The 24,090-nt window shown below is 38.9% G+C and overlaps 2 protein-coding genes and 1 long non-coding RNA gene across 6 annotated transcripts; 2 read left to right on the top strand and 1 right to left on the bottom strand.

Moving 5' to 3' along the window:
• The first annotated feature begins 353 nt into the window (after window positions 1-353).
• On the top strand, window positions 354-2,489 carry LOC108952937 (uncharacterized). The gene is made up of 3 exons (XR_001978191.2): window positions 354-682; window positions 878-1,504; window positions 1,780-2,489. It is a non-coding gene; the product is annotated as an uncharacterized LOC108952937 (long non-coding RNA).
• A 2,230-nt stretch (window positions 2,490-4,719) lies between these two features.
• On the top strand, window positions 4,720-12,163 carry LOC103995633 (DNA repair protein REV1-like). The gene is made up of 9 exons (XM_065175577.1): window positions 4,720-5,144; window positions 5,245-5,360; window positions 5,478-5,554; window positions 6,241-6,683; window positions 7,670-8,244; window positions 9,125-9,185; window positions 9,971-10,102; window positions 10,751-10,969; window positions 11,054-12,163. Exons 1-7 carry the CDS (start codon window positions 5,025-5,027, stop codon window positions 10,055-10,057), a joined length of 1,479 nt encoding a protein of 492 aa, XP_065031649.1. The 5' UTR covers window positions 4,720-5,024; the 3' UTR covers window positions 10,058-10,102; window positions 10,751-10,969; window positions 11,054-12,163.
• Window positions 12,164-18,019: 5,856 nt separating this feature from the next.
• On the bottom strand, window positions 18,020-23,768 carry LOC135584224 (cytochrome c1-2, heme protein, mitochondrial-like). Of its 4 annotated transcripts, XM_065175554.1 has the most exons (9): window positions 23,410-23,601; window positions 23,197-23,319; window positions 22,587-22,680; window positions 21,877-22,088; window positions 20,824-21,103; window positions 20,668-20,739; window positions 18,745-18,861; window positions 18,589-18,654; window positions 18,020-18,501 (listed from the first exon to the last, which is right to left on the bottom strand). In XM_065175554.1, exons 3-9 carry the CDS (start codon window positions 22,644-22,646, stop codon window positions 18,385-18,387), a joined length of 924 nt encoding a protein of 307 aa, XP_065031626.1. In that variant the 5' UTR covers window positions 22,647-22,680; window positions 23,197-23,319; window positions 23,410-23,601; the 3' UTR covers window positions 18,020-18,384. The 4 variants fall into 4 exon arrangements, with proteins under 4 accessions (XP_065031626.1, XP_065031576.1, XP_065031634.1 ...); XM_065175504.1 differs by lacking the exons at window positions 23,197-23,319; window positions 23,410-23,601 and adding an exon at window positions 23,612-23,768; XM_065175562.1 differs by lacking the exons at window positions 23,197-23,319; window positions 23,410-23,601 and adding an exon at window positions 23,685-23,705.
• Window positions 23,769-24,090: the final 322 nt, after the last annotated feature.

The following is a 24,090-nucleotide window of genomic DNA, read 5'->3' as shown; positions in this document are numbered from 1 at the left end:
TGTCTTTGTAAAAGACTTCTGATCAGAAACTGGTGAATCAACTGATGGCAATCTACTTGTTCTAGCTCTTCCTGTTAGTTAAGTTATGAACTAGACTAATTATTTGTGATTTGGTTTTGGGTTTTTAGTGCAACATTATGTGTTCTTATCTATCAGTTTCAAACCTTTTATTATTGAACTTATTGTTTACAGTAGCTCGTTGGTCATATTTGTTGCCAGTTTTCGTGCTTATTTTCTAGTTGACCAGCTTGTTACTAAACCTGGTAGTAGGGGGGCAGGGACAGTCCTTGTTGCTAAGGTTGAATCAACTCCACTGACTCTTAAGAGGGTTGATATCAGGTCAGACATTTTATTTAGAAGCTTTACTTCCTGTTTCCTTCGTGTTAAATGAGCCTGAGACTGATGAGACTAAATGACTTGCGCAGGTTTGAGCAAGAGCTGGTCGTTCTAGGCCCCTGAGAATTTATACTCTTTGCATGAATCCTGACTTGGAATCAAGGATTCCTAGAGGCCCATAGATAACATCCTTGTGTTGATTTTTATGCCATTGTTTTGCTTAGTAATAGAGACCATTGTTTTTGTATATATGATTTTAGCCAAATATCCTTTAGATCTCATCTCAAATTCTGCAGTTAAAGGAAGTTCTATCAGTTGCCAAAATCCTTGGATTCAAGTTTCAAAGGTACATACACAATCTCAAATTTGGCACCTAGTTGGATTCTAAAATCTGGATTTTATAATCCATACTTGGAACTTCAATACTGTAGCCAACCATATAAATTAGGATTTCTCTTGGAAATTGAACAGATATGGATTCTCTTCCTTGTTATTGTCGGACTTAGTTGACCAAAGCTGCCTCTCTTTGGCTATGATTCAGGTGCTTTTGAGGAAGCTGGTTGGACCAAACCAGGAGTTGAATGCTTTCACCAACATGGGGATCCACTTCGTAGCAGCTCCCCTTGCTTAAAGGAGCTGTACTCGTCTTAACAAGCAGAGAAAGGCCCTTGGCCTGATTTCCATGCATGATTGATACATGGGAGATTCTAAAACTTTACAAGCTTCCTTTCACGCCAAGGTTGGTCCATCAGCTTTTGTTACGAGAGAGACAATGAGGAGGAGAAAGAAAAGAGGAAGAAACTTCCCCTTTTACCTAACACACTCATCTTCCCCACCAATACTGCCGTAGAAGAATCAAACACTAAGAGGGGTCGATATGGAAGGCCAGAAATGATGCTAGGATCAGTCAATCCAAACACAAGCCCACTGATGTGCTTTACATATGCTGAGAGCTTCCTGTCACATGGAACTGAGGGATCTTGACAAGAACAAATCAAGGTGGAATGTACGGTGGCTTAGTTGCTGGTAACAGATATCTTCCTGGAGTAGTTTAGGTTAGACTAGATGTGAAGCTAAAGCAATTATGGCGATTGTGATTCCATTGCAATTATGGAGATTGTCGACAAGAAGAAAACACCTCCTTACCAAATGCTGAACATCATCAGAGGTAATTTTAGATTTAGCTCTCAATTTTCAAGTAATTACTTTTTATTTACATCTACATTTGTTCCTCCATTTAGTCTGGAGAATGAATGTTATGTCGTTCATTAACTTATTTCCTGTCATACTAAGTAAGCATGCAGATGAGATGATCTCAGGCAAAATGCCTAAAAAGCATGCATGGCAGCCAAGAGACGTGCGATCTTTAATGATGATGACTTGCGAAATAGCCTTCGTTACTCTTTGTTTTCTTATTGGGTCATACTTCATCTTGTACTGCAGAAAACCATGCGATCATTGTCACTGATTGTTATAGTATATGCGTGCGTGCCTTCACCCCCTGCATGCACGCCAACATTTGCATGCATGGGACGTGGAACTCCGAGAAAGTGATCGACGTGCACAGGGTAAAAAAAAGGAAAGGCAAAAAGCTTCTTCACGGGAGAGATTCGAAGGTTAAGGCGTGGGAATCTCGTTACAAGATGGTGGCAGACCGCCTGAGCTACTCGTATCATGAGGTCAAGAAGCTTTCGAGACTTCACTTTTGTTGACCTAATTCTTTGAGAAGACTAAGGAGCTCAACATGCACCATGCACACTGCCGCTCCACCGGTGGTATGCGTACGTACCTTCATCATGGAACATGAACATTCTTCTGCATCAAAAGTACCGAAATATACGACACCATGAGTCATCTACATGTCTACCTACGTTCCTCTCGCTGCATGAGTTCAAGACATGCAGGTGAAGATCCCAACTGGGAAAAGAACATCATCTTCATGTTGCTTCAGATCATGCAAGTGTAAATGTTTTATGTGAGAAACATGCGAAGATCCTGCGATATATAGCGTGTCGAGATTTTAGAGAGTTATATTACTTATGTATAGGTGCTCTCCAAAGAATGGAAGGGAAGAGTGAGCAGCCCAAAGAAGAGTTGTCCCCGTTGTTGGTGTCATGGCAGAGCTGCTTTAACGCCGATGTCGCCGCTTGTGGTTGAAGTCATAGTTTAAAGAACTAATGGATTGAGAGAGAGAGAGAGAGAGTATGTGTGTGTCTGTGTGCGCGCTTGCAAGTATTTTCGAACCTTCTTTCTAGGCACACACATTCTGCATTCCTGCTCCCGAAGTCCATTAATATAACACTATAAAGATTCTTCTCGCTCTTCCTCCTCCTTAAATAATTCATCCATCTCTTTCTCATTCTCTATATTCTTCTTCTAAGAGTCGTATGGAATGATGAACTATAAAGAGGGATGTAGTCTTAAACGTCTAAAGCAAGACGTGGAGAAGGGCTGGTTTGGTGTTATGAGTGTGGGAGAAGATTGCAGGTGAGCATGCGCAGGAGCTCTCTCTCTCTCTCTCTCTCTCTCTCTCTCTCTCTCTCTCTCTCTCTCTGTGTTGAGGTGATCTATTAAACATGGGGGTTTCTTTCTGGGTTAGAGTACAAGAAGGAAAGCATCGCACACCTTCTAAAGCTGAGCTGGGCTTTGGTTATGCCACAAGCTTCATCATTCCCCTCACCTTCCTATTTCCATGCCTTGACACCCCCCTCTATTTTATGCCTCCCCCCTCACTGCATGGCTTCTCAGACTCTCCTCACCATGCCCTAACACCCCGTCTCTCTCCTTCCTTCTTCTCCACTGTATGAGTGGTTTCTTCATGATAACGATAACCACATTAATGCAGCATGCCATCAACAGCACACTTCTGGTTGTCATCTTCTACTCGCATGAGATGATGGCGGTGGAGATGGTGATATGAATGTGGATAAGGTAAGAAGGATTTGGATGATGTTGTGAACCGAGGAAGCGATATTGGTGAGGTTCAATCCGATGACTGGCTTTACTTGTGACAGTAAACCAGTCTCAGATTGAGCCGCGCCAATATCACTACCTTACTACACGCTCATACTTGAGAATTCTTTTCTTCTTTGTTGCTATATTGCTTTGCTATTAATTACTCTGCTCATTTTGCCTCTATATGTTTCTTCCGTGCCATCTCTCTCTCTCTCCTCTTCCATTTACATGGAGGTAAGAGCAGGAGGCACTTCTTGTTCCTGCAAATGTAGGAGACGATAGGTCTCTTAACATTTGACATCTTACTCATTGATGCTTTGGTGATATAATACTATAGTCCAAATACTATTGTCATTTACAAACAGATTATTGAGCATTGCATGCACTAACTAGGAAGGAGAAAAGACTCTAGAGTTTAGATGATGGTAATTATTGCATGATATCAACAAATATGTGGATGAGATGACAGTACTGCCGTTCTTAAGCACTTTGATGAAGAAGAATCACATATTGAATCCCTGAAAGTTACAGCATTGTAATTGAAATGGTTTCAATCGAATACTATGTAGGTAGGTAAAGGGAATTTGCAGGCTCATTTCATGCTTTATTAATGACAGGCATATCTATGCTTAAACAACTTCCTCCTCCAAGTAGAACTTTAAACCATCATATAGCTATTTCATACAAAATCTAGGCTCTTCATGTTATGAGTCAATCAAGATGGTATGACATCAGTAGGTTTCCAATACCCCCAACTTAGAGTGGATAAAACTTGGTTTCATGATGCATCTCAAGCATTCATCACAAAATGGTTTTAAGTTGATTTTGTACAATACTATATTATTATTGTTTCACTATTCTTTTATCAATACGATTAGTTATTAGTCTAATCCGACTTGATACACTTCTATAAAACGAGATCGTTATCGATATGAATTTTCATGGGCTCAATCTAGCCCAATTTTCGAAGAAAAAGATTACCTTAGATTCAAAGCCCAATGTTAGAATTAAAACCTCGTAAGTAAATACATTAAGTACATCATCATCATCATCATCATGATCAATGTTTTAGACATAAAAAAAAATTATCAGATCATATTTTATATCATTGTTGTAAGAGATTTAAATTTGGATTTGGATCAGAGAATAGATCGGTGAACTAGTATATTAATAAGATTATTCCTTTGTAATCTCGATGGAACCTAACAAGATTCGAGTTATAAAAATAAGGTAATTATATCCCTTATATTTACCATTTTTAATAAATAAATAAATAAAACTGTATTTTTAAAAATAAATCAAATTATATAATGTCACAAATAAAATTGGATAAAATCAGATTTTTTTTAATTCCACGTCAGAACCCTTTATCTTTTAAAAGGAAGAACAAAGGAAACTCTTCCTGAAGCGTCCAACGCACACTTCCGAAGCGCCTCGTTTCACAATTTGAATCCTTCCCGTTTCCCCGCCCGACACGGAGCCCCGCTTCCCCTTGGGACGATGACCTCCAAGTCTCCTTCGGCCCCGTCGACCTCCAATCCAAGGAAGAGGAACAGCAGATCCGATCCATCCCGCACCAGAAACCCTCGAGAATCCGGCCGCAATCCCCCCAAGAGATCCCCTTTCGCCGACGTCGGAAGGCATCCGCATCCCCTTTTAATCCTCCGCGTCCTTCCCTTTCCCTGCCTTCCCTCTCTTCTCATCGTTCCCCGTTTGATTTCCCTCGCAGCTACATGGCGATCAAGAATCGAAAGCTTCGTGAACAGTTCGACGCCGGCGCCTCCTCCTCTGGGAAAGGAATATTTAGCGAGATTTCAATCTTCGTTGACGGATTCACGGTGCCTCCCAGTCAGGTGCTTTCTTTTTCTTCTGTTTGTTGTCATTTCAATGCAATTGTATCATCAGATCGATCGAATGGGTTGTGATGGTGCGTTGTTAGATCGATGCCTTCAGGAGCTCCGGGTTTTTATGCTGAGGCATGGTGGCCGGTACGAGAATTACTTCTCCAGGCGATCTGTGACTCATATCATTTGCAGCCATCTGCCCGACAACAAAATGAGGAACTTCAGGTTATCAAGAAACGCCACAAATTGGATTTCTGTGTCGAGTCAGCTGTCTTTCTCTTTTCTCAACATGTTCCTTGATGTGAAGGTCATTGAATTTGAGCTATCTTTTCTATGGTTCAGGGCATTCAGCCGAGGGCTTCCAGTCGTCAGACCTGCCTGGGTGGTGGACTCCGTGGCTGCCAATAAGCTTTTGAGCTGTAACTGCATTTACACTCGATCCTCTTGTTAAGTTATTCCTTCTACAACGATAGGTTTCTGGAATGTGGTCTTGAGCCATATACGATAACCGATGTTCTTTGTATTTGCGATCAACTTACAGTAGCATGCTTGCTTAGGGGAAATGAGTGACCATGATAGCAGTTGATGCCTTCCATTTGGAGTGCCAATTAAACCTGTTTCTTTAAATAAGTATAAATTCTTCGCCATCTAGACAGTATCTAAAGCTTGATATCACATTTTATTACATGCATAGTAAAAAATTTTCAAGCATTGTCCCAGCTACCGGGTTGTGTTCATATGCTTTTTAAGATTCTCATCGCTCCACAGCCATACAGCATTTTGCTGGACTTAACTCTCATCTCGTCAAATTTGCTCTTGAACTGCCATGCCACACATAAAAAGTTATAGAATTACAGGCCAATTGTTTTTTTTTTTCACTGTTGAATGTTGTAGTGCAGAATTTCGAAAGCTCTGGCTGACAAGCCACGGTTTTGATTTTATCATGCTTCATATGTAAATGTTTGTTAGGACAATAGTGTTGTACATCTACACTTACTATTTTGTTGTAAACACATATGCTAATTTATGTTGGTACATAGAAACAAATGATTCAATGTTATTTTTGAATATGTTTCTCAGTGTTTAACTGCTGCTTTTGTTTCAGGGGTCCCCTATCAGTTGAATGAGCTTGAGAATGGGACATATAAACAACAAAAATTGTCTTCTTTCTTTGGCCCTAAGCGCTCTTCAAGTCCGAAGATCGCGAATGCTGAGAGCCACATAGCTCCCCTTGTAAGATCTGCAAGTGGATTATTGTTGCACAAGGATGAAAAGATGAAGCAATTGTTGTTAGATGAGGAAGAAAAATGTTCAAAATTTAGAGAACAATCTATGTATGTTGGCGATGATAAGTTTTTCAAGGTGGAATATGCAGAATTAAAATTTGGCAAAATGAAAGATGAGCAAAATATAACAGGGGCTGATCCTAGTAGTTCTTGTAGGAACAACAGAACGTTGGAGGAATCATTAGATCCACTAAACTTTGGACATTGCAACCAGCAAGAAGAGAATCTTGGAGCTCATCATTGTCTAGAAGATTATGCCAAGGTAACTGGTGTGGTTTCTTCTACAAATGTGCTATTTATTATAACTATTTAGCTTTTCTATCAGTTATCATGTTCTTTCTTGTTTTCAGTTTTAAACTAGAGCATTATGTTGTAATTTTTTGTCATGTTGTCTGCTTAGCAGGCTATCTATGAACCCATTTGTAGACTTTTTAGCTTGAATGATTCTTGCTAAATTTGTCTATGATTGAAGTCATGTCAATTCCTAATGTCTACCTTGTTAACAACTCAAGGAGTTCAGCAAGATTGGGATGATACATGCAGTGAACACCAAGCTGTTGGCTGATGCTATCAAATATCTGCTAACATATGTTTTGCCTACAAAAACTGCTTTGTTCCTGATAGATTGTTGCATCAACTGTGATCTAATTTCTCTCCTCCCTTCCCATTTTTTCTATTCATCTTTTTTGGCTGCACATGCATGTTCCTATTCCAACAAGTCTGCCTCTTCCTTTAACACGAGCGTTTGAGATATTCTTTGATGAGATTGTCAATTTTGAAATGAAAACTATCCTGTAGAAGAATAAAGGCGCTTTGAAATCATCTTAAACACCTCATGTTTTATACTTTTGTGTTGCTTACCCTTTTAAACACCTCATGTGTTAAACACCTTTTAAATCATCTTATGCACCTCATGTAATTTTTCACTATTCCTGATTACTAAGAAATTTGTGACCTAACTCTGAAACCATAAGATATAATTCTTATCTTAATTTGAATTGTAACTAATAATACTTGAATTGTGTTTGTTCAAGCCCTAGATGCTGATTATTTTCTACTTATAACATTTACTTGAGCTCTGCAATCTTCAAAGTTGAAGTTAGTTTTAGAAGAGCAGTAGCTATTGATGCAAAAGTGCCATTTAGACTCTTGTATAAACTTGTTTATATTTATCTTCTGATTGACATGCTTTTTTGGTAATGTTCGTTATATCCATGGTCAGCTTCATCACTTGATTGGCATATCTAGGGTGCTATGGAGAGTGACATTCACCAAATTCAGTTGTCTACAATCTCTAGTCCAAGGCGTGATGATTTGCACATTAATACATGTGCTGACAACCATCCGGATATAGTACCTCAGTCTTTAAGTCAATTAGATTTTTCAGTACTGCATGAGTTACCTGAAGAACTGAAGATTGGTATTCTTGAAACACTTCCTCCACACAGAGCAGCTAGTTTTCCTGGCAATGGTTCTGGCAGTACCAGGAAGAAATTTCCTTGTGACATAAAAGATGAGAATTCTGAAAAACTTGATATATTTTTGTGGGAAGGAACTCCTCCAAGTTGGGTTGAGAAGTTCCAACATAGCAGTTGCCTTTTGTTGAACATTATCGCAACTCAATATTCTAGATCTGATATGAATGGTCTTCTATCGCTGACTCTTCAGTCCTTAAGTCATATTTTGTCTACTTTTACTGATTTAAGTGCAATGGAATCAGATGAATTAATTTCCAGTTTGTTTGAGCTGTTTAAGCAATATATTGAACTGAAGGTCAAATCAGATATTGAGGAGCTGTATGTTTGTTTTCGGATATTAAGAAGGTTTGTCTTTGAATTCAAAATTTTAGTATGTTCATATCTATTTCCTTCAGCTGCTAGGTTTGTAGATTTTTCTTTCAGTGTACTGGGTATACTGTCCAGGTAGCTTAACAGTCACTATTTATTCACACAAGTTGATCATTTATATGTTAAAACATATGATCAGAAGGATATAGGAACAACAACACTATTGCTGTGCCACAATTTTATGCCATTTAGGACTCTTTTGTCCAATCATCAAGTATCTTTATTGGAGGAAAGAACATCTCATCTATGGATTATTTAGCTTGCTGGCAAATTCAAATGGAATTTTGGAAAAAAAAATTTGCATGTCTTTGGGATTACGAACTCAACACATCTCATATTATGATGCTAAACAATGTCCTATTTTTTTCAGAACCATTTGACGTCTGATTTTAAATTGCTGAAGCCATATTTTAGTTACATGTGATAGTTTGAGTTTCATAACACTGAATATATATCTTTTAAGTTAGTTTCACGGTGTTAAAGACATTATCCAACAATTGCCCAAGGAATTGATATTATGAGATTTTGTCAATTTTATTGCCTTCTTATATACTGATAACTCCATCTGGTTATATCCACCAATATCATTTTTTCACTGAACCTCATATTTGTACAGTTTAGTGGATAGTCCTAGACTATAGAGGTTGTGAATGAATTACATTAGCCTATATCTAATGGAATATTTTCTCGAGCTACCCTCATTCTTCTTCTATAAATAGGATTTTTGGTGCATGTCTTTAGGAGATTTCCTTTACCTAATTATTTTTTGAATATCAATATTTCTTGCTGCTGCCCACTTATTCTGCGTGCATATCTGTGAGCTTCTGATCTAACTAAAATATGTTGAATGATGCAGGTTTGCAACAGATATTAAGTTTCTGCAGCAAGTGTATGACCTAATTCTTCCCTTTCTTCAGGTATATTCCAAAGAAGTTATCTTCTTGATGTCTGAAATGAATTGACATGGTTAAGATTTACCCTTCTTGAACATGATTTTTTTAATTTTGTTTAGATACACTTCCATGTATCATGATATTTTCACCTTCGCTATTGCTAAAAATTAGAAGGTACTTTTGTTGTCAAGACTTACATATTTATATCACACCATTCCTTTTGATGTCAAGACTTGCATATTTATATCACAAAATTGCTAAAGATAAACAGATCGAGCTCGCTGCTTCTTTGCCCATTCAAATTTATCATAGATTTACAAGCAATTTCTTGAAGTTTAAGATCATTCTGTGTTGAAATTACCGGACTCTCATAGACTTCCTCATGGTGCCTAAATTTTCATGATTTATCCATGAAATTATGGTAGTTAGTGCTTTTTCATCATAATCGTAGCCTTATGTATAAATTTCCAGTTTGGATGCTTGGTTTTGTGCGGTTTTTTTTTTTTTCTGGTTAATACTTTTGTAGCATCTGTCTCTGATTTTCCCAATGAGTTTGTTAGCATTTCCTCTGTTACGTGTTGACAATTATTCTTGCTGTCAGCCTTTTCTTTAGTTACGAAACTGAACTGGCTGTACTCTTGCCTTTCTATTCTTAATTAGTGCTCAGAATTTACATCATCTCAAATCATGCTCTATTTCTGTAAAGAAGAGAGATCTGTTACAACACTTTCAGATGTCATGCTGGCATTTAGCAATTCTAGAGGCAGATAATATAGCACTGACCCTTCTCTGATTTCATGCTCCAACAGGCTTCTATTAGTGAGAACTATGGGGGAATTCTTAATCTTCCTATTGCCAAAGAAAAGGCCTTCAAATTTGAAGATCATTTTCTATAGATTCGTCTATTTCCATATCTTCAATTCAGTGTATTCACTTGCATGGTAAGCGGTAACAGTGATTATGAAAATGATTCTTTTTCATAATTGTTTCAACAGTTATTTGGCTTATGTTATATTTTTTTTCTTGTTATAGTCATAACAATAAATAACTTAGGAGTTCAGCTAGAATTCTATCAGAAGGATTGTAGCTTCAATCATAAACCTACCAATTGAAGATCAGATTTGCAGGTGGCTCAAAATATAGTAACAAAAGTTCATATTAGTTGGCTATATTTTAACATTCTATTGGATGAATTGAGGTTGCAATTTAATCAAACTTATAATCAGACATAAATATACCAAATTGAAGATCAGTCCTGTTAGATGTGATGCAATGATCAAAATTTAGAAATCAAATTGATGGAACTTGATATGAATACAGGGAACATGGCTAAGTCAATACATACATTTCATAGTCTGATACCATTGATCAAATCAGAGCATAATATTTTCTTCTTTTTCCATCTATCTGATGTATATGTTATTATGTTTTAGCAAGTAAAATTTGATTTCTTCGATTGGAGCCTGAACGAGCCTCAATCCTCGTGATAATTGCCTGTTTTAGTCATTGTAACATGTTATGTGGTAGAGATCTGCTATGCTTGCTTGTAATTGGGTTTCTAACATCTTTCCTACTCACTGCTCCCACAGAAACGTTGACATGATCGGAGAAGTAGGCAGAGGAGGAAGATGCAACCGTTGACCATGATTTCGATGATTTCCCGTCCTGCCCGGCCGACAGCAATCGTGTCAACCGATGTCACCAACCCTTGCCATCGAGGAAGAAACGAGGTCGACCCAAACATCAGCTTCGATCGGCTGCTGCCATTATCACGTCAAGCTATGTCGTCTTCTAAGTTGGATTTAGAGGTTTGCCGCCCAGTCCTGCTTCTGTTGCATTCTTGAAACTCTCGAGCTTGCACAACTGAACTCCCCGTTGACTCCTTTTGGCAGGAGTTCTCCAAACTTGGACGGCTCGAAGGAGGACTTCGGAAGCAGCAGTTGTGCTCGGCATGAAGAGCTCATCTCGGCACTCGTGTCATCTGATGGCTAAATATTTCACTGCCCGAACCACAAGATGGCACCATCTCGATTGGGTCTTCGTTGCGCGTCCACCCGAGGTGAATTCCCTCCCCACATGGGAGAAACCAGAGTGGGCGGCGAAGAAGGCAAGACTCGCGGTGCTCGAGATCCCCACACGACGAGGCCGGAGACATGCGTGCACTGTCCAGGGAGAAGAGACGACAGCAGATGCGGCGCACCAAAGCTTGTCGTCCTCCGTTCCTTTCAAAGGTGTGCACGAATTTCGAAGCCCTCCATCTCATTAGCGGGTTGCCCACTAATGTGTTAAAGAGTCGATACAATATAGTTTGCTGTTCCTCTAATCCATTGTTTTTCCTCACACCAGAAGTAATCTTTGGTGTCGAGGCATCACCGAGGTTGATGAGAACCTTCCGTGTCGTGTCATAACATTCATGGACATTGATTGATTCACACAGGTGACGACAAGTTATGCCTTTGTTATCTCATCAAAAATATCCTTTTTGTCTTTTATAGATTAGTCAGTCGGAGGTAAAACCCCGGTGATCTCCCAAAGAACAATCTATTATCCTCGTGATCCTTGCGTAACAATGAGGCACTTGCAGCGGAAGTTGCCATTCCAAATCAAGTGTGTAACCCTACCCTTTATTTTCCTTCTCCATCAACGCCACCACAGAACAAAAAGAAAGACGAGGCAACAACGAGGCATCATTAATGGCCAGGGCCTCGTAGGCTCGGCCCATGGGACGCCTTCGCTGTCGTCAGAACCGTCGACGTCGCCGCTGATGGCTGGCCCCGGCCGCGGCCGATAAGCCTGGAGCCTTGTACCTCGCGCACCGCCGGGAGGAGAACAAGGACGAAGAACGCCATGAGAACGATGGCGTTGACGAAGACGATGTGGCGGGAGCTCATAGCGCGCGGTTTCCTGCACGGCGCAAGCCTCTACAATTAAACCGATGACGAAGACAGGGAGAGGGTGACCAGTGATATAGGAAGCAAGGAAGCAGCAGCAGGCGAACGAGGTTTAGGCGTCAGTTGATCTGCGTATGCAAGCAGAAAGAGGCACGGTTCATAGGTGGGGGAGTTCGACGTTTATTTATGGAGCTCAACAACTGCGTGCGTCGATAGCGAGTTCAGATGACGGTTTGGAGCGTGAAGTCATGCGGTGGTTTGGCCGGTCATACTGCATGATGAACGACCTACCACCACGTTGAGTTTTGACCTATCGATGCATGGCTCTCATGTTACCAGATCTCGGCCGGAGGAGGAACGTACAATGGCGACACTGGAATCACGGGATCTTCCACTTCCAAGTTTGGCTTGCGTTGTATCCTTGCGGCTCGTTCCGTAGTTTTTGGCACTGGTCCGGTCAAGACCAGCCCCACATCCCACTGCCTGCAATCTGGCGATGCCTCTTTACACGCGCACAGAAACCCAAAAGGGGAGGGTGAGAGAAAGAGATTTGTGTGTTCCATGATGTCTTGAATCCGGCCGGGACGACGAGACCACCAACAAACAAGTACGCACGCAAAGGATTGATGGCATGGCATGGCGGTCGGCTCGATGGTGGTGCGGAAATATGTGCCATGGTTAATTATGTCATACTACTTGATAAGGATAATAATTATGATGAGACTCGGCTGACGTCTAATGACGCTTCATGCCTCGATCGACGTGATAGTATCTGGTCAAACGGATTTGAACGTCGGTCGAGGCACATTTATGCTTGCTCAGGCTCGATTCTTTATGCCACGCCAACACCAGTATCAGACGTCATCACCCTGCCCCTTGCAAGCGGGCACGTCAGGAAACAGTAAGCTTCCCTATAAGTACCCTCGCATTCCGAAGATGAAGGGAGGAAAAAAAACTTCTCTATCTGACTTCCCCTTTATATCGACTAACTTGATCATCGGAGGGGTCGAGCCGAGCACCCCGACCCGACCTTTGTGTAGGGGTAAAGTCGAAGGTCCCTGCGAAACGCGAAGGCAAATTCTTGCTAGGAGTAGACTACGACATCGTCTCGACCATCGTAGTCGACCACCTCGGCGGACTCAAGGGACGTCTCGGGAAAATCCCTATCATTCGGACCCGAATCAAGTCGCCTCGGTCCCAAGGCCACGGCTTAATGTTGTTTACACTAACACTACTGTACATACAATATGTGGATTGTGAATATGATGAATTAATTCTATACTAATTCACATTGCCACTAAATTAGGATGAAAATGAGTTTCCGAAATCATATCCCAAAACGAGATATCTTTTCCAACCATGTGGTCGTTTGATTCGTTGGTTTCCTAAATAAATGATGCTCGCGAAGCCACCTTTCTCTACTCCTCCTTCTCTCTCCTGCCACCTCCAAATCTCGTCTCTATGGTATCATAAAACTAATAAGCTCACCATCATATTATCTGAAGCATTGCGGCCGTAACACTTTCTTTTTCCTTTGTGATCGGTAACTTCGTCACTGTGGTAATTTTCTCTTTCCTTTTTTTCCATTGCGATCCATAGATCCTTCACTTTCACCAAGTAATGAAATTTTTGGCCTGAGAATTGCAGTAAACATCAGTATTATATGAAAACAGACATCATGTCATGTTTAAGAGCACTTGAGAATTGCAGTAAACATGGATCTGTATCATATGAAGTTAAGATAATGATAGGAATATTGGACAAGAAACCAATTCTGAAATAGGATATATCACGGTACACTCTGGTTGTCCAATACATGAGGGTGATTTGGAGCCAACTAATGTCCTCTTTAAGATATATTACTGGCTAAAGAGATTCAAAATGAGATTCTATAAAACTAGATCTAAGGCATACCGGACGAGATCCATCCAATACTTAAGTTAGTATAAATTTGAAGAATTTTATCAAATGTCGCATGGGCTAAAACGTGTCTCTTGATGACGATGTAGTATGAAGTAGTCAAGAAGTAAAACTATAAAAATATATAGTATGCTGTATTAAAATATGAAAATAACTTTTATGCCAGGATTGAAATCAAATACTTAGATCTAATTTAACAATACGTACCTTTTGATATCATTTGTTTAAAGATTTTTGTTTGATCTGCAAGGCACCGTCTTTAATCCAAGATCACTATCATAAGGAGGAACTAGATCCTTTCTCCTCTCTTCCTATCCTTTCACAGGATCAACTAGATTGATGGTTTAGGGAGAGTTGAGGAAAAAAACTGTAATCCCTCAACTATGTTCGTTGTGAGACAAAGACGTGCGTCTGTGTGTGTTCGTGCATGTTCAGTCCCTAGAGGTCCTGTCTATTTACAGATGAGAGCATAAGGTTTAGGATAAAATATTACGAGATTTCATTTAAATTAAAATTGATTCGATTTGGTTTGAACTAGTTAACCGAACCAAAGAAGAGTATCCTCAAACCAGAATCATTTATAGCCTTCAATATAGTACCATTGGTGAATCAGTTCAAATCGGTTCAAACCGGATTGTTTAAGTTTAGCTTAAGTTTGATTCGAAATTTCAATATAATTTGAATATCCTTAATTGAAGGAACCCACCAAAATAATTATAGGATCTCATACCTCGAATCTCATGATCTTCACAGTAACTTAAACATGAATGAGCCTTATTGAGGGTCTTATTGGGTATCCATTGATATAATTCTATAGGATCTTATGCTCCTGAATCCTTTAATCTTTCTCGTAGAAGATCATAATAGAGGCAAATATAGAATGACATCCTCGTATTCCTTACATCCTCAATGAATCTATGATTTGAGGATCAATTATAGATTTGAGTGATTGATTTGATTGTGTAATTTAAGTATATGATTGAGAAATATCTCTTACTCAAAATATATACAAATACACATTATCACAATAAATGAAATCAATCTATTACACAACATATTCCTCTATTCTACATGGTACAGTGCCTTTTTCTTCTAAGGTTTCCTCTCTCTCCTATTCTTCTCTTGTACTTTCATTGAAGTTCCGTCGATATTGCTCGCTACTCATTCCTCTATTTGGGAAGATCACACCAGCAAAGCACCACTAGGGATCAAGCTTTGTTTTCTCATCAAAATCATTCTCACTAATTTGCTCAAGCAATTGCGATGCCATCTTCTTCTTGTTGGTCCACCCCAATCTATAGATTCCAGATCCTAGATCCCAAATCTAAGATCTCCTAGAACCAGTCGAAGACAACTCCCTAATCACCATTAGCTTTGTTGGTTGTGGTCATAGTTGTCGAATGACAGGCCCCTCCATTACCTCTCCCCCATTCCATCTAGATATCTCATTTGCGGATAACAAATTATTATAATTTATGTATCGGTCCTCTACCACACATTGGTCTGTACTAAAATGTTTCATGTGGTACCTCAAAGGGACTTTTAATCAGAGACTTTTTCTTTATAAACATTCATCAATTCATCTTTATGCCTTCGCTAATGCTAATTAGGGAGACAACACTGATGATAGAATATTTACGTCATTCTATATTGACTCCCTTGGAGCAAATCTAACTAATTAGAGTTCCAAGAAATAAAATATAATCGTAAGATCCACCATTGAAGTTGAATACCAAGCCATCGCCACCACTAAAACGCAACTAACATAACTTGGTCACCAATTTGCTATACGAACTTGACATCACATCTAAATTCACTTTTATAATATATTATGATAATATCGGTGTCATCTACTTATACACCAATCTGATGTTTCACTCATACATAAAACACATAGTCATCGACTTTCACTTCGTAAGAGATCAAGCTATCAGACATCAACTACATGTTTATCATGTTCGTACTTCTAACTAACTAGCAGACTCTCTCATAAAGACCTTTGCTCGTAGGATATTTTAATTACATCAGATGAAGATTGACATCCTTGACAGAAACTCAATCTTGCGGGAGCTTGATAAAAGATCATAATAGAGGTAAACATAGAATGACATCATTGTATTTCTTACATTCTCAATCAATCTATGAGTTGAGGAACATTCACAGATTTGAATGATTGATCTTGTTACGTAATTTGAGTGAGTGTATAATTGAAAAAAATCTTATCTTCAAAATTTATATAAATATATATTATCTTAATAAATAAAATCATTTCCTTTCATAGTATATTATATTCTAGACTTACAACACCTTAGCCTGAGTTATGTAGGAGGCCTTACGTTAACTCCGAATGACCCCAAAATCTATTACACATCTTTCATCACAACCACAAGTAGTAAATTTTATGCCCATCCTTCGTGACCAGTTACATAGGAAGCATAGCAGCAGGCGAATGAGGTTTAAGCGTTGTCGGAAACAATTACTCTTGCGTAGGGAAGCCGAACGAGGCACGGTTTCATGGGTGGGGAGTTCGACGTTTTCTCATGGAGCTCAACATCTGCGTGCGTTCATAGCGAGTTCAGATTACGGTTTGGAGTGTGAAGTCTGCAGTAGTCCGGCCGGTCATACTGCTCCTCTCCTCTCTTCTCTTCACCAAACAGCTGCTACACGTACGTCATTTAATTGTCAAACTCTATCGTTGAGGTTTGACCTTAATTTGATGCATGAATAAGAAGACTCTCATGTAATAAGATCTCAGACGGAGGAAGAACGTCTAATGGTGACACTGGGATGACGGGATCTCCCTTTTCACTCTAGTTCGAGGATGAGAGGGTTTAGACTTCCAAGCTTGGCTTGTGTTGTCTCGGGCAGCGAGAGAGAGGAGAGAGAGAGAGAGAGAGAGAGAGAGAGAGAGAGAGAGGAGTTCTTGCTGCATGATGTGTCTGCCGCGTGTCTTAAATCCGGCAGGCACGAGACCACCGACAAAAAAAAGTACACCCACAAAGGATTGATTGCATGGCGGTCCGCCCGATGGTGAAGCGGAAAGATGTGTCGTGATTAATTATGTCAATCACAATCTGTGGATTGTGAATCCGATGAATTCTATACTAATTCGGTCGGTCAATCTATCACATTACCACTATATTTCAATGGCCAATCTACGATGAAAAGTAGTTTCTTAATTTCTATCATGTCTAGTCTACGCTCCTTCTCTCTGAACCTCGAAGTCTCGTATTTATGATATCAACCGAATTAATTGACAAGTATCTCTCGAGTATAACGTAAGCCAAATTGACCGAGAGCGTCTGATTGCATTGTTCATGAAGCATCTCTCCATGATGATGATGCAAGTTAAATCGGTCATTGCCGACAGTGACAATTGAATCCAACAAGGATGTGATCTTCGATGATGACTAAGATAATCCAACCTCAAATTATTATTGTTCGACATCTAAGACAATCATAAACCTACGCTATTGACGACACATTACGATCGACATATCTAGTAGGCCCCTATCTCATATGGTCGGTGCCATGTCAGATGATGATTTATTTAACTATATGGATCTTTCCACTTAACATTTGACAGAGTAATTGACTTGGCCAAACCATCATTTTATAATCGATGATTCAATATACGACTTATTGGTGATCAAATAATATGCTAATTGCTTTTGTGCTTGACATTTAATCGAATGATTCAAATCTATACTAACTGACCTTGTCAATTATATACCATCAAAGGTCTCAAGTATATACCAACATGGTTTTGTAAGATCCTGTGTCGAATTTTGTAGTCTCTCGACACTTGAACCAACCTGAGACATGCTTGAATAAGGACCTTGATTGCCTTTAAATCATCTCCACATGTCAAATAACCAGAATATGTCATACATATTTCATCACAACCACAAATGATAAATTTGACACTCATTTTTGGTATCGTTGCCAGAGTAGTGAGGTGGTCTCAAAATTAAGCAAAAATATATTGAAAAATCCAAAGAAGAAATAAAGATTGGTTCTACCAAGAACATGCATAAAACTCCAATGCAAAATAAATTATCACTTGATCAGTTGATAACAAATGTGAAATCATTTTACATCAATGTTCTCAGACTCCTTGGATCCATTGCGGTAATCGCTAAAACATAATGGATGACTGGCATCACAAAAGCACATTTCCCTTCCAACATAATGTCAAACACAACATGAAATTAAGTTTCTGAAAGAATTAACAAGTCTTTTGTTTAAGGCCATTAAAGCCTTGACAAATCCAAAATTTTAACTCGAGGGGAAAAAAAAAGAACTTCTCTCGGACAGAAGAAAATAGAATGCTTGAGATCCATCCGGCAATGTACATCATCCAAGGTCCTTATTTCCATTTTGTCCACGACATGCAAGTAGCAACAAAGACATTAGTTCACGACATCTACAACCAGCTTGCGTGACTTAATAACAGACCACTTCAGCCGCCGATAGTAAGCAGCTTGGAGAAGAGCAAGCGACAGAACGAAAATCCATTTGAACCCCATCTACCAAAGCAAAGTGCTGAAGGTTAATAGAGAAGCTCACAGGTAATGAAATTATACAAGAAAGTGTGGAGGAAAAAACCATGTTACCAGTTTTCTCTCTTCCATCTCAGGCTCCGCTGCCCAAGATAAAAATGTAACAACATCTTTGCCCATCTGGAGCAATGGTGACATCAAGATATCAGAATCTTGCACCTAATACATATATCACAAGGTAAATAGATACGCTACAAGGCAGAATCTTACCTGGGCTTCAGTTGCAGGAGTACCATCTTCGTACTCAACAGCACCATCAATAAGCATTTTTGGCATAGCTATTGCACCACCGGGAAAATAGGGATTGTAATGCAGCCCCTCACGAATCTGTGATTACCACCAATAGAAATAAATCCTCAGTTCAAGGAGTATGTGGCTACAGGAGAAAGAAAAACAATGGTGATACATTATCAGATAATGCACAAACTGACACATGCCTACACCCACATTAGCTTTTTCCCTAGAGAAATTTTATATTGGTGGACCAGTATATGGCTACACTCATGTTTAACTTTTTCCCGCATGCACAATGGGTTTTTATTATCACCAAAAGGCAAAAAATATACATAAAATAGTTTCTTTCTGACTGATGACAGCTTATACAATCATGCTAGAAATTTCATAATTAGATATCTGATATAGTTAAACTACCATAAGCTGGTACAACACAAAGGAGGAAAAGTACTAGATGCAATCTCTTAAAAGTAATTAATGGAGAAGAAGCCTCCCAAGAAACATCAGGTACAAGATAAATTAAACACAAAATTCTTTAATACGTGATTCAATGCACACAGGATGACATAATTCAAGAAAAGCCAGGCCCAGAATGAACACCATAAAGTATATCTCCAAACAAAAGCTTATTTGTGTCCTGTTTGTCAAGTTAACTAGATTGAGTTTTGGGGAGATAGAGACTCTCATGGAATCAATCCATTAACCATCACCAAAGCCTTTTATAGCTTATAGCCTTAACAGGCTGGTGAGTTATCATCCACTGATCTGATATCGTTACTATGATGAAACCAATCTTTTTTCTTATTGGCATGGTCAAGTCTTTCCTGAGCTATCTGGGAATTATCTAATAGGGCATAAAGTCCATCAATAAAAGCGATTTCCATATGAGCACTCTATTTTATACCAGTATAATAAATGGCATGTCTAATGGACATAACATAGCAGTATACCAGATGCATTAAAAATAACTTAACAGCAAATTACCTAGTCACAAAACAAAACAAGCAATAGAGAAGAATCGTAAATTATCAACAGATTATAGCAGCAAATAGAGGAGGAAAGGAACTTATGAAAGAGAAAAGTGAGGAAGGAATGCATCAAATAAAGAATAAAAAAAATGCAATGTAAAAGAAACGAAGATATAGCTTAATTTTATTGAAAAGCCAGAAGAAAACTCAAAGAGGGAAAACAGAAAAGAAAGAATAATATAATAAGAAATAATTGAAAGAAAAGAAAATGAAGGAAATAAATGAAAGGAATAAGATGGCTAATTCTTGAAGAAGCGAAAAAATGCATATGTTTAAATAATTATAAAGCAACAGACAGGAAACAAGCACATTTCGACTAAAAGATACCAACAACTGTGTAGACTCAATTTGCTTACATCAACAATTGAAAAAAAAACGATAAATAACAAATTACTTTCTTCCAGCATATTAGCAGTTATAATGTAAAAAGTCAATGCAAACAGCAATGAGATGTACTTTTTATACCAACAGGAATTACAAACACATAAGCACATCATAATCATGTTTTTAATGATATATCTCTTCAGATTGAATCACCAATTGGCATCAAAGCTACTGAAGAAATTACAAATATGAATATTTTCAAACTCGTTATAAGCAAGTAAACCCCACAAAAAAGAACCATCAAACATTATACATTTTGTTCAGAATTTACTTTCCATTTTGCAAATTCATTCAATGGAAAACAACAAAGAGTGCAAATTCAGTTGATGCCAGAAGATTAGTTTGAACATAGAAGAAGATCACATGTAAAAGCCTCACTAGTTAAGCTTGCTGAAGTGTAACAAACAAGACTATAGCAGTGTCATTGGTGTTTTCTAACATTATCATACAAACACAGGAAAATTTTAAACTATAACCAGAATATTACCGAAACACCAGCAGGAGGATCACGATAGCCAGTGAGAAGGGCAAACACATAGTTCTGGCCGTTGTGTCGTGCCTGGAAAAAGGTAAAGAATCACAAAGAATGCCATGGAAAAGATGAACATTACAGGTAAACAAAATATGCATGTACTGATTGTACCTTCGTGATTAGGCTCAGGTCAGGAGGATATGCTCCTCCATTTGCAAATCTTGCTGCTTGTTCATTGGGGTATGGCTGCGGAAAACGATCACTTAATTTACCAGGGCGAGTAAACATTTCACCTTCATCATTTGGGCCATCAACAACCTCAATCTCAGCAGCCATTGCTTTTGTCTCCTCTTCGGTGTATGCAACACCAACAAGATCTCGATATGAAATCAGAGACATCGAATGACAAGAGGCACATACTTGTTGGAAAACTTGGTGACCCCGCCGAATTCTGCCCATATCATATCATGTAACAATTGCTACATAAGTCCTAAGCTGAATAAATACAGTTTCATTCCACTTAAAAGAATTATCACATAAGCTGGTAAACATAATTGTGCAAACAAAACAAAGTCTATATTCCTAGGTTTTTAATCTCAGGCACTTGAGCCATACCGATCCAGGCCATAGTTACAGAGTCATTCCACTTAAAAGAATTATCACATATGCTGGTAAACATAATTGTGCAAAAGAAACAAAGTCTATAATCCAAGATTTTTAGTTTCGGATAACGAATTTGTACCGGTCCAGACCGAGACTGGTACAAGTTCGAACTGTACCAGCATACCATGTGTTGGTAATATGCCACTACATACCAAGTTTTGGAAAAAGCCTAAACAAATTGAAAAATAATAAAATGTTACTGCCCCGTACAGGCCCTGTACCAAGCATATCATCCGATTTACCCTGCTTCATGTGCCACTAGACTACTGGATCGCTAAATACTGTTCATCATGTACAGTATTGCAAAAACCTTGCTATTGTCAATAAAGTGGAAATAATATTTGTACTTTACAAAAGTTAATATGAAAAAAAAATTGGAAGTCATCAGACAAGGTAACTCCATTTAAGAACCAAACTAACTTTTTTCAGCTATACAATTAATCTCTTTGAAGTTTGCAGCACCACAATACTCGAACTACAGTGGTTTTGTTTGATAGCATACAAGAAAAAGTAAAGTTCACAATTTACAAAAAACAAAGCCATTAGCATCCTTTTACTTACGATGCATGGTCATACGAATCAAGGATACCCTTATGAGGCCATGGATAAATTGGAGCTGCTAAACCATGCTCTGCTTCATCAGCAGATGCCAAGGAAGCAAAACCCAGAGCACCAGTAATACCAACTCCAAGTAATGCAAGCACCTTTGGAGATTTCATACCAGCTGATCTGGTAGCCTCTTCCTGCTTTATATATTGAACAAAAGATGGAACCTGCATATAAAAGAATCTCATAAGACTAATAAGTTTTTAGTTAGGAAGGAAAAGCTTATTTAACATATAATCACACCATAATCTGTACAAAAATCAAGAAAGCAAAAAATGGAACTAATGATTTCTTGTTAAGAATAAAAAATCATAAAAGTATTTCTCGCTTTGCTAACACACCATCAACTCAAGAGTATCATCTCGTTCCAAAGAGTAGAGGAGGGGAAGGAAACCTTGTTCCAAAGATCATTCTCTTCCTCTCTAATGTGTATGTAGATATCCAAGATTAACTTGTACATACAAGATCAAGGAAGTGCATATCCTGTTTAAAGAATCTAAAACAAGACTTTCACTCGTAAGTGGTCTACCACAGCATGGAAGCAAAGTGTCTCTTTTTTATCGAACCCTAAAATTTGACAATTTGAAAGAGACGACTAACACACACATGATATGAACCTTGCTGAGAAGGTTCAAAATAGATTAGGTTCAAAAAGAAATACTTACTGATGACTGAAACTGAAAATGCTTCCTCAGGAGCTGGCTGATGCCTCTTCCAGCAGCCATTAGTGCTTAAAAGAAGACGTTTGGAACTTCACCACTGAATTATGAGAAACATAAATCAGAAGAATATAAGTGTGAGATATCCTATGAGATAACTACCATTATATCAAGATAAAAATGGCATAAATGCATTCAGAAGTCGATGTGAAACCAAGAAAGCAATAAACAGAAATATTCAGTAGTATATAATCACAGACAACTACAAATTCTGATTTAATCTTCTTTGTTTCTCAGGCATGCTGGTTGGGAAGGAATGTTAAGTTTGCCAGACCAATCCACCATTGTTGTTTCCAGAATATGTTACTAATCATTTGGTTGAGAAAAAAAAGGCGAATCAAAGTCCAACTTAGCAGATGAAATTCCAAGTCTTGCTAAACAAATCACCAATGTCATTGCTGGAATATCTCTCTAATTAGAATCCTTCACATAAATCCTGTTCTACACTGGGAAACATAACAATCATGGTCAAACTGCAGATAATTTGTAAATATGTAGAATGCAAACCACAAAAGAAGAAAAAATATATTTTTAATGAGGATTATATATTTCGAACCCTATTTTTGCCTTTAGAATAGAAGTTTCTTCATTAAGCGGCACTAGCACTGGTAGATCGAGCGATCTCTCTCCGAGTGACAACCCCACAACATCAATCCAACCTCGCCTAACACCAAAAGATCTGCGGCTCCGATCAAAATCGGTCTACTAGTATGACCATCAAATCATCAAAAGCCCAAGTAGAAAAAGGGGGTAAGAATTCAAGACGAACCTCGCAATTCTTGATCCAACTTCGATTACAAGTACAAGAGGCATAAACCATACGACTCAAAACGTAAATCATGTTGATGACCCGAAGAATATTCACGACGAAGACCACAATTTGGACTAGCTCATGATCGAATAGATCCACCAATAACAACAATCAGAGGAAGAAATCGTTGAGATGGACAAAAGAAAACGAAGGGAAGGACCTGGAGGAGCTGCTGCTTCAGAGAGAAGGAGATTGGATCGGAGAGCCGTCGAAAGAGCACACGCTTGCCCTACCTGGCTAAGCCGCAGTGGCCGATGGGGATCGGTGTCGACTCCGAGCGCGTGGCAGGTTGACGCCCTCTTGGTTAACCGGCAGCTGTGGGTAGGAAATTTAGAAGAGCCCGAACCCAAATTCCAGCGTTACATCGCGCGGACCCAATCCCTTCTATGTTAAGTTGGACCAGTTGAGTCGATCTTGGGTCAAATTATAAATTTAGGAGAGCCGGAGCCCAATTCCATCGATACAAGTGCAGACACAAACCCAATTCCGCTGAGCTGGTTCAGTTGAGTCAACCTTGGGTCAAATTGGAAAGCCCGAGCCCAATTCGATCGCTACATCGCCGCAGAACCCAACCCAACTCCGCTGAGCCGGTCTACTTGAGTCCAGGATTGGTCAAATCCTCGCCTGAAACCGGTGTAC

Source organism: Musa acuminata, chromosome BXJ1-1 (assembly GCF_036884655.1).
Source record: "Musa acuminata AAA Group cultivar baxijiao chromosome BXJ1-1, Cavendish_Baxijiao_AAA, whole genome shotgun sequence".
Classification (NCBI taxonomy): Eukaryota; Viridiplantae; Streptophyta; class Magnoliopsida; order Zingiberales; family Musaceae; genus Musa; species Musa acuminata.
Note: the sequence above shows the minus strand (reverse complement) of the source record. Positions and strands in the feature narration are given on the sequence as shown.

Excerpts from the sequence above, each read along its gene's own strand:
- LOC103995633 (XM_065175577.1), top strand. The coding sequence starts at position 5,025 with ATGGCGATCAAGAATCGAAAGCTTCGTGAACAGTTCGACGCCGGCGCC. Across the intron at positions 8,245-9,124 it reads TGTTTTCGGATATTAAGAAG|GTTTGCAACAGATATTAAGT; the intron begins GTTTGTCTTTGA and ends TGAATGATGCAG. Across the intron at positions 9,186-9,970 it reads TAATTCTTCCCTTTCTTCAG|GCTTCTATTAGTGAGAACTA; the intron begins GTATATTCCAAA and ends ATGCTCCAACAG.
- LOC135584224 (XM_065175504.1), bottom strand. The coding sequence starts at position 22,646 with ATGGCTGCTGGAAGAGGCATCAGCCAGCTCCTGAGGAAGCATTTTCAG. Across the intron at positions 20,740-20,823 it reads ACCTGAGCCTAATCACGAAG|GCACGACACAACGGCCAGAA; the intron begins GTACAATCAGTA and ends ACCTTTTTCCAG. Across the intron at positions 18,862-20,667 it reads ATCCTCCTGCTGGTGTTTCG|ATTCGTGAGGGGCTGCATTA; the intron begins GTAATATTCTGG and ends TGGTAATCACAG.